Source organism: Halichoeres trimaculatus, unplaced genomic scaffold (genome assembly GCF_033239565.1).
Source record: "Halichoeres trimaculatus isolate MK-OKI-2021-1 unplaced genomic scaffold, fHalTri1.1 fHalTri1_scaffold_19, whole genome shotgun sequence".
Classification (NCBI taxonomy): Eukaryota; Metazoa; Chordata; class Actinopteri; order Labriformes; family Labridae; genus Halichoeres; species Halichoeres trimaculatus.
The window spans coordinates 8,009,321-8,019,776 of NW_027437197.1; the positions used below are offsets into that span (position 1 = coordinate 8,009,321).

At 36.0% G+C, this 10,456-nt stretch overlaps 1 protein-coding gene across 2 annotated transcripts; it reads left to right on the forward strand.

The window, feature by feature from the left end:
- The first annotated feature begins 1,288 nt into the window (after positions 1 to 1,288).
- gtpbp8 (GTP binding protein 8) lies at positions 1,289 to 7,880 on the forward strand. 2 transcript variants are annotated; one of them, XM_074694912.1, is made up of 8 exons: positions 1,289 to 1,415; positions 1,599 to 1,793; positions 1,890 to 2,043; positions 3,662 to 3,760; positions 3,924 to 4,054; positions 4,484 to 4,583; positions 5,553 to 5,671; positions 6,374 to 7,880. In XM_074694912.1, the coding sequence occupies exons 2-8, from the start codon at positions 1,624 to 1,626 to the stop codon at positions 6,462 to 6,464; spliced, it is 864 nt and encodes a 287-aa protein (XP_074551013.1). In that variant the 5' UTR covers positions 1,289 to 1,415; positions 1,599 to 1,623; the 3' UTR covers positions 6,465 to 7,880. The 2 variants fall into 2 exon arrangements, with proteins under 2 accessions (XP_074551013.1, XP_074551014.1); XM_074694913.1 differs by having other exon boundaries at positions 1,289 to 1,367.
- Positions 7,881 to 10,456: the final 2,576 nt, after the last annotated feature.

The following is a 10,456-nucleotide window of genomic DNA, read 5'->3' on the forward strand; positions in this document are numbered from 1 at the left end:
AAGACATTTCTTTGGCTAGTCTACATAAACGTCAGTATCATAATCCTCAATAATCCCCACAGAGAGGGTGATGGAGGATGGATTTGACAGCTGGAACTGTACCTTTCCCTGCAGAGAGGAGAAGTTTCCACCAGAGAGCAGGAACACAGGATGGTTTCTGTACAATTCACCGGCAATACATCAGTGTGAAGAATGTGGTCGAATCTAAAAGAGGATTCGTGCTCATTAATAATGCCTCAATGTGATATTAAATATCAGCAGTGGGAGAAAGATGTAATCTCAGTGCCCTTACTATAACCTCCTCAGGGTCTTGCTTTATTGTCTTTCACTTGTGTCCACAGTTCACACGCTTTGAAATAACCTTATCTTAAGATTAAAAATGATACTGAGGTGCTGCAAACTGCTCTTTGAGTGTTTAAAGTTGGATTTTTATTGGTTTGTTTTAATCTCAAATCCATTTTAAAGTTGTCAAAAATGCATGAATTAAGAATGGGTTTGAGAAGAAAATTCATTAAGTTGTCAGAATCTCAATCCAAAATACTGTCAACCTTATTTAATGTTTCAGTGAATGAATCGCTGGAGCTGAGGTATTTTGTCTCTCCTACTTATCTTTCTTTGACAGGATAAAAACAATAAATAGATCATCATAGATAACACTTGTTTTTAAATCAAAAAATAAAAACAAATGTTAAAATCCACTCATCTGAAACAGCATCGGCACATAAAGTGAAACCTTACTGTGACATTTTGAATAAATAAAACCACACCATAACTATTAAATCATGTGAACCGGGCCATTATACAAAAAAAAAAAAAAAAAAAAAAAAAAAGAGAAAAGAAAAGAAAAAGAAAAAAAGAAAGAAAGAAAGAAAGAAAAAACAACCTTTCAAGCAGACATAGGACCTAAAGTTTCAATTCAAAACACATCTGTTTCATGACAATTATACTTCTGCAAAAGTAGAAATGAAGACAAGTTGTGATTTTTCTTTTTATTTATTTATTTATTTATTTATTTATTTATTTATTTATTTATTTATTTATTTTTCAATGTTTAAAACATGTGAAAATGTATTTGTGGATCACAAAAGTTATAGAATGAACCAGAAAGCAAGTGTGTGTATTTATCGCCATAAACTGCACATATTACACCTATTTTTAACAAGAAAAAATGTGTCGTTTTAATATGAAGTAAAGTGAGTCTAAGTAGAAACCGAATAGTTCCCCCCCCCCCAAAAAAAGTGATAGACATTTGTTGCGTCGGAACCTTTCCTAAGATTGACTTGTTTCGGTGGGACTCAACAGTGCTGCACACAAAACATGGAGGACTGCTGAGGAGGGAACTGTCACTTTAACCCAACGGTTAACACGTACAGCAGATTTCCTCTTAAATAAGCAATGAAAATATCAGACCGTTTGTGAGTCGTAACAGTATATCTCATTTGAAACGTGTGCCGTTATTGTTGAACACGTTTTTTGCTAAGTTTCGCTAAGATGCTAGCTGTACCTGTTCACTTTACTTCACTTTTAAGACTAAATTAGACTTCTGTGGTGTATTTTTTTCCTGTGAAAGTATTCACGTTGCCTTTCACTGTTTTCAGGCGGGTCTGAGATCTTCAGGTGAAGATGCTTTGTCTACGGCTGCATCTGCGGCTCCATCCTGGAGCTCAGATGTTCACCGTCCATCTAAACAGGATCCATAAATTCGCTTCAGTTCAGATGGCCACAACACTTCCCTCAAAGAAAGCCAAGAGCTTACTTTACCCCTTCAGTAACCTGGAGACCCACCTGGACCGGTAATTGTCTTCTACCTCTGCGTGCTACGTTTTCATTTGCTGATCGATTGACGGGTTGTTTAATGTTTTGTAATTAATAGTAATTATCTTTTTTAGGGCAGTTGATAGGACACCCTTCCAACTATTCCACCCCAGTTTGGAGGATATGGTACAAGCAGAACAACTATTTACTGCTTCTCCATCACATAAGATTGATTACTTCACCTCTGCAGAAAGGATTGACCATGCACCTAATCTGAAACAACCAGAGGTGAGGGCTCAACGTGTGACTCATGGATAATGTTGGGTCCATGAAATGTACTGATTTTATTTTATTTTGTTCTTTTTAATTGCTTGTAAAGCATCAGATGAACCCTTTTTGAAGAATTCGAGTCTAAACCTGACTCTTGATTTGACCTCTCTTTAACTAAATTAATGAAACTAGTGAAAATCCTAGCACAGTCTAATGTGAGGGTTTTATGAAACAAATAGAAAATTTCAATCATAAATGTAAATTGTGCTTAAATATTGTTGTTTCAGGGTTTCTTATAAAAAAAGGACAGTAACTTACTAATATATAGAAATATAAACTTAATAGTAATACTTATCAACAAATAAATATGATACATTGAAAGCTAATTCTTCTACATTCATTTAAGAGAGGTCAGACATGCAGGAGAGATATGACTGAGGACCCTGAAAAAGAATAATTTCACATAAAACAATTTCACGTGGCTTGATTTCCTGAAGAGAATGGACTTAATAATCTTTTGTAGTATGTTATCATGAGCCTGGTGTTATTATTTTATATTATTTTATTATTTAAACAATCACACACTTTTTTGACCTTGTTAGATTGGCTGGTGGACAGGACTGACTGTAAATACACAGAAGACGGAGTTGCAGTATGTGGATGAGAGCAGCATCCCTGTATTTCCTCATATCAGTTAGCCAGGCCTTTAAGCATGCTCATCTTTATTGTCCTGTGCACTCGACATAGGACCATAATATACTTAGTAAGCACCATGCTGGTTTGAAGAAGTCTCAGATTTATCAGTTGAGACCACAAAATCATTTGCAATATGTTAACTGAGGCTTTAAACCAACAAAAAAGTGCACTTCCTTTCTCATAGCTTTAAACAAAATCAAAATCTTCTTGCAAACTTCAGACTCATTGTTGCTTATAAATAAATGCAGCCTTGAACTACTTGGGTAACTTTCTTGCACTCTTGAAAAGGTGAAACAGCCCAAAAATTAACTAAAAAGAAAGAAAGGACTTGTCCCTGTTTTAGTTTTATTTCAGTGTTTCAAGGATGAACAGTAGATTACAGAAAAGGTAAAACAAAGAATGTTCCAGTGGGTGCAGGTGTTGGACATGAGGGTTGTTGCCTTCCTCGTTAAAACACATTGACCCTCAGTCTATGACAAATGTAGCACAGTGTCTTTTTACCCTGCTGCAGCCTCATACATAATGAAGTGTGGGTTGACACGTGTTAATAAATGAGCAGATTTATAACCATATAGACAGAAGTGCTCACCAGAGGGCTCAGAATGGAACATTGTGTAGGGAGGACACTGTGGTCTCTTTGTCATGCTGGGTTAGTTACCACTCTGCTGCTCTCCTCTGTCAGAGGATGATGTATCCTCAGCTTTCTGACAGCATCAGCCTCCATCCATCTGTCTTCTGTTGGTGAGATGGATGAGTCTGGGCGCTGTCCTGGGGCACTGAGTGATCGCTGGGACTGCAGTCACAAAGTGTGAGAAGCAGGACAGTAAAAGAGCAGTGGGCAACTCAGCTCCTGCAGATTGTCTAGTGACTTTAAAGAACTTTAATTATGGCAACATTTGAGGTCATTTGATTCACTTAGGGTCACTCTGTGTACTTCCAGGTTTGTTTCATTGGCAGAAGCAACGTGGGAAAGTCGTCTCTCATCAAATGTCTGTTCGCTCTGACTCCTGAAGTAGAAGTCAGAATTTCCAAAACTCCTGTAAGTATTTTAAACTCATAGAAGAAGCACAAAAGACAACAAAAATATCACAAGACCCTTGTAATTTTATCAAAATCCTAGCTGTTATGACTTTAGACGAGGAGATTCCAGTGTTTTTCAGAATTAATGTTTATAACTTGTCATTTCATCTTATTCCCCTCAGGGTCACACAAAGAAGATGAACTTCTTCAAAGTGGGTAAAGTGTTTACCATCGTGGACATGCCAGGCTACGGATACAGAGCCCCTAAAGACTTTGTGGATATGGTGGAGCCGTACCTTTTCACAAGGAAGAAGTGAGAAATGAACTTTAGTCATCTGTCTGGAGGAGTAATGTGTGTATAGTAAAGCCACAGCAGCATCAGAATAATTAGCACTCATACATACAGTATATTTGATTGATGTCTGGAGGGCTGCAGTGAGGCTGTCATTGACCATCTGTTCTGTATTTAATACTGATGGTGAGGGGGAAGTAACCTCCTGCTAATTTACTCTCAATTATATCTCTACAATCAATCATCCTCAGCTTTTCAATTATTTACAAAGACTGAGAAGCAGAATTACAAATCAGCGGTTGTTCCAAACAAGTCATTAGAAAAGCCACATCAGGGCAGACATCATCTATTCAACGTTTAAAACTGTTGAGCTTCAAGGGAGCAACTCGATGGAACTGAACGTAACTTTAAAAAGATAAACTTAACTGATCCACTGTTTGGATGTTTCAGTCTGGTGAGGACGTTCCTGCTGGTGGATGGAAGTGTTGGGCTTCAGGAGGCTGACCGCGTCGCCCTGGAGGTGTGTGAGGAGACCAGACGACCATATGTGGTACGTTTCACACCGCAGTTTGTAGAAAGAACAGGCTGCTGAAGGGATGATTTAAAGAAGAGATCTCCAAGTGATTGTTCTCTTACAAACTGTAAACTCCTTGTCTTGTGTTAAGTTTCCTAACTTTAAAGCCATTTGTCCTTTCCACATTCTCCTCATCCTTCTTCCAGACCCTCCTCATTATGTCCACACCAAATTAATACTGAACGTTCTCACTCAGCTATTTAAAACTGCTGTCCCCTCTGAAACGCCACCACTGGCACGTTATAATGGAGCACCCCCACTCTATACGCTCTCTGCAGTCAATTATTCATGCTCTCAGGTTATTAAACACTTTGGCCATTATTAAAGCTCTGACAGCTCAGCTTTTAACAGAGATGAACTCTCACTGCTCAGAGGCAAAAGACGCAAAGAGGCATGAGCTCACTGCTCGGAAACTTTGGACATTTTTGGCAAAGGAGACCGGCAATTTGAACGGTGACCAATTTGAGAACTGCAAACTCTCAATATTCAAATATCTTAGAATGAAATTACATTAATTAACACTTTAACATTAAAAGCACTGGAAAATATTGTTATAATATTTTTGAAATCATTATTTTGTTGTAGCTTAGGTAAAGTCTTTAGCTACCAAGACAAAAAAAAACATGATTTGGACTGATTTCTCTCAGTGTTTCATAACTCTGTGTTGTGACCTTTTTTAAAAGTTGTGCTATTAATTAAAGTAAAGAACAATGAGCGATTAAATCACAATTCTGGTTGTACAAGGTTGAATGCACTATGCAGTGATCATATCTGTCCAGTAGGTGTCACTATAGAATCCGTTGCTTTAACTTGCCTAACACCAACTGTCTGTTCAGTAAATCCGAGCTGTTCATTCTGAGAACTTGTAGATTTCTCATACCTTTTGTTTTTATCATTTTTCTGAGCACATATGCAGAAGTTGAGTTGTCACTTCTTATTTTGCAGATTGTTGTGACAAAGATTGACAAAAGTAAACATGGGACGCTGTTGACAAACTTAATGAACCTTCAGGATGTGGTTCAAACTCAGACCACAAGCTGCTTCCCTCAGCCTTTTCTAGTCAGGTAAGAGTTTCACTTTGACTTCTTCAGATTCAAAACAGACATCTTAAGACTTTTTTGTTCCTGTCAAACTATTTTTCACTACTAATTAATCCCAATCTGGTTCCCATATGGGTCATAAAACCAAAATCCTGTTTACATTCACTGATGTACACTTCACACTTTTTTTACCCTTGAGCTCTAACTACAACACTAAATGAATTAACTTCTTTCTAAAAAAAAAAAAAAAAAAAAAAAAAAAAGTTTTAAACCCTGATTTTTTTATTTCCAACATGAGATGAGCAGCAAGTCTTTTAAAATCAACTTTCCCTGTAGTGAAGAAAGTCTATCAAGTGTGAACTGAGATTTAAATTGTGCTGACCTGAAAAGGTTGCAATCCAAGTTGTTTTCAGTTTTCACACAATAATAAAAAAGACTAAAAAAAGTGTAAATAACATTTTTGTAAATAAATCCAGTGCTCTTTTGCTATACTTATCTGTGACTCTGAAATCATTTACAAAAAAAGTTTTAAAAAAGTAAAGAACACTTTTCCAGAAGTGTGGAAAAAGACAAAATAAATGCTAGTCCCCCGTTACAGCTTCAGCAAAATTTTCTTTGACCTTTCCCTTCATTCTCTAAAAACATTTTATAAATAATTTACATTTTGCTGTTGTATAAAGTTCTTTCCTTTCTTTCATCTACTCCCCTTCTTTTCTCTCTTAACAGCTCTCTTAATTTCTGGGGAATCTACCTCCTGAGATGCTTCATTGCGCACATAACAGGAGGCATGAAGTTAACGGACACCTCAAAGAGCTGACGTCCCGCCAACTCAGTCTAAATGAGTCTTAAATGAGGACTTATTATACTCCACACACACTCTCATTGTCGTATAGAGTGTGAGGATGCACAGATGCATCAGTCGTACGTTGATATCGGACGGTATTTGGTCCTTGATGGATATCAGTGTGTCTTTACTGATGTGGTGCATCAATCCAGTGCTGGCAAACTGGAAAACCTGCGTGCTGACTCAGAGGAGAGGTTTTTTATTGGGCACACAAAGTCTTTTGGTAAACAAACAGATTTATTTTTAAATGGTCAATCATAAAATAAATCAACAGGTACAAAAAAAAAATTCAAGGACGAGTTCAGTTTTTTCTCCAGTTTTCAAAGATTTCCAGCGCATCCTGTGTTTGGTTATATAATTCACACACCTTGGAGGCTTTGGCTTTCTAATAAAATGAGAAACACATGTCGGTTTGAGATTTTGGTCTTTGATTAAAAGTAATACATAAACTATTCTTCTCAGATTGAAAGGATACGAAAACAGGAGTCTAATATTCAATTGCAAAACCTCAAGAGGACCAAGAATTTCTTATGCTCTCTCTAATGATACTAAAATTAAGCGGCTCAAGGAGAAATTTTCCAACAAATGTGATCTAATTTGTTGGTCTGTTATTGGCCTTATGCAATCACAGTTTTAAAAATAGAAGTAACATCAGAAAATGCAAAAGAGCACATGTGAGTAGGAGAGTTTATAGTGTATAAAAACAACACCCAGATAAATGGGGGAAAAGAGTTCAGAGTTCATGTGTAATAGAGCAGAAATCAGGTAAGAAAAACAAATTAAGTTATGAAAAGAACCAGAGGAAAAATGTAAAATTTCATATTATTGTGATGTTTTACCTTCCAAATTGCTTTTATCAGCAAAAGATGTCCTGGTCTGTATTTTTATACTGAATGTATTAAATCCTGGTTTTCCACCTCCGCAAAAAAAAGTCCTTGAAATTGTTCTTCTCATGCTCTCACGTTGGGTTTTTATTTATGTATAAAATTTTATCAACGTATTTCAATGCCATGTCATGGTTTATCTTAACGACCATACTCTGAATGTTTTATAATGTTATATTATCTCTTACTTGCACAACAAAAGCTCATTACAATCCTACGTGAACAGCAGAAGGCAGAAGGCGGTTTACTGCATATACGTTACAAACAGTTACCAGGGTGATTCTGAGACAAGTTAACGTTTTGTGCTTTATCTGATGGATAACTTCAAACATTATATGTCCTGATGATATAGACTGATGTCTACGCGCGCTTCCCCTTATATCTGTTTTCTGATCTTGATGCACTTACTTAAAGGCTGTTAAGCAGCTTTTGAGACTCTCCTGAGATACACCAGTGTGACCAGGGATGGACATCATCCTCTGCAGATTTGAAAATAAAATTCTTGGAGACATTTTTTTACATTTTTTACATTTTATACAAAGATTCAACAACAGTTTTCAAACATATCTGTACATTTACATTTGATTCAAAGGAGATTTCGCTGTTTATCATCAGTCAGTTCATCATAATGTCCTGCTGGCACATACTCAAGTTAACCCCAGAGTGAAGCCTATTTGAAAAGCTGTTTTTTTAACTGATACATTTAGTGACATATAAATCTATTAAATCTAAAGTTAGATCCTTCTCTCTGCGTATTGGCTTTATGACGTCTGCAGATGATGGTTAACACGTCGTCTGCACAGAATAAAGGAGATAAAAGGTTAAAAATGCACAGCAGATCAGCAGACGTGCGCTCATAAACATTTTATAGAAGTTAGTCAGCGAAGGGTCAAGGTCACGTCTGAAAACCTTTCATTGTAATCTCCTTCAGTTTTCATCCTCCTGTCCTGTCAGCCCGTTAGTGTGGGAGGCTTTCCCAAAACTTCCCTTTATCTTCATTTCCTGCTTTTACAGTGGGCACAGTGTGAGGAATGAACATATCAGATCAGATTGTGATCTGTTATCTGATGGGCTAAGATAATGGCCGTGACATGAAGCGTCACACACTCATTCACACACCAGGAGCGCACACATACTTAAAAATTTACTGCTGGCTGAATCAAGGACAAGTCAGATGTAGAGAGAAAGATAAAGGGTGATGGGATGATAAAGGATACGATAAGAGTCTCTCTGAAGAGCTACCAGGAGACTTTCACAGCCCCGTACTCATACCAGAGCAAAGTTTTACACAAAAAAAGAAAAACACACTCCTTTACAGTCCATGTGGCAGTGACGGGACTTTGAATCAGTGTGTATGCCTTTTCTTTCTTCTAGCAGATATAAAACAGAATAGAATAGAATATTTGGTAACACTTTACTTTAGAGGTCTGCAAATGTCATCACACTTAGGTAACAATTACACAAAGTTTTTCTTATTTCTTTGAAATTAACACATAACTTCTTGAAAATAATGTCCAAATGTATTGTCACAAATCACAATCAGTAGGTTACTGGCTTTTTCCAGTTTCTTTGAAATTTACTCCAAATTACAAGGTAAGAGGGTGACGATTAGCAAATCATTTATTTCATATTAAATCACAACCCACCTCAAAATGTTTTTAGAAGTATCCCAACGTTTCTGCTATTTCCAGAGAAGCAGGTGATAAATAGCTGCTTAGTTCTTGAAAACAGAAGTTAGGTTCATTGTTTCCTCTGATAATTACCTTTGAAATGTTAAGTGAATAATTTAATTTTCCAATAAGCAGTTGATAGTTAGCTAGTTGTTATTTAATTTCACAAAGTTCTTTAGTACCAATTTGTTGATACGCATAATTGAGATCACATGCAAAATGAAATACCTTTATGATTAGGCCTATAATGTTTTACATGATACAACTGGAGGCCTCAGATGTGATATTCACCAAGAGTGGGGTTGTTAATTGGCCTTACCTGATTGTGATAGACACTGTGAGTACAGGTGCACTGCAAAACAGAATCTGGCCAGAAGTTATGTGCTAATTTTCACCAAATTCTCATGAAATTTCAGGAGCAATTTTAAAGAATTAAGAAAAAACTTTGTCTAATTTTACCCAAGAGTGGTGAAATTTGTAGACCTCTAAAGTAAAGTGTTACCAAATATTCTTGTATTGATTTCCCATAGGGGAAATTGTTTTGCCACAGCAGCTCACAGAAAAAGTGCAATAAATGCAAAAAAAATAATAATAATAAAAAAAAGATGAAAAGACAAAGAAAAAAAAATTACAAAAATGTAAGTCTGTGCAACATTGTTTTAGAAAATTTTAATCTCATGGAGATTGGTAAAACAGTTATCTATACATAAGTCCCTTTTTTGCCTTCATTGACTTGCTTATTTTTGACTGACAAAGACAAGATGAAATCACTTCATAAAACACAGAAGAAAGGAGTACACTGGAGTAAAACATTTTACTTTTTCTTCAACTTATTTTGATTTTTTTTTTTTTCACTGGCCTAACTTCTCCTCCCAAAAAGTGAATTGTTTAGACCAGATCACACATTTTGTTTTTGTTAACTTGAGGAAAAGAGTTAAAGCACATTTCATGATGGCCTTGAGGGAAAAAAATCACAATTATTGCTTCAAATAGTTAAGTAAGTGGAAAAAAACGTTTTGTTTTTCTGTTAGCATGTTAAGCAAGTAAAATTAACAAAATTAATGATGTTTTGAATTTGACTTTTCATTTAACTTCATGGTAAATGGTAGCACCATCACCATCAAAGGAAATAAGAGATGAAAATAAGTGAAGGATGGTAAAACATGCAGGGGGCTAAATAAAAGAGACGTCGACCAAAATGAAGAACCCCCCCCCAAAAAAGCAAAAAAAAAATAAAAAAAAACCTCTGAGGGTTTTTGGTTTTGCTTTATCATATTATCTAATGTTTTACAACTTTGTGACTTCTTACCTTTATTTTTATATCATATATACACGCATCTTATCGTAATGTATCCTAACCTACTTATCTGGACAGTATAAAACAATCTGGGTCAAGGTTTCTTTCTTTTTT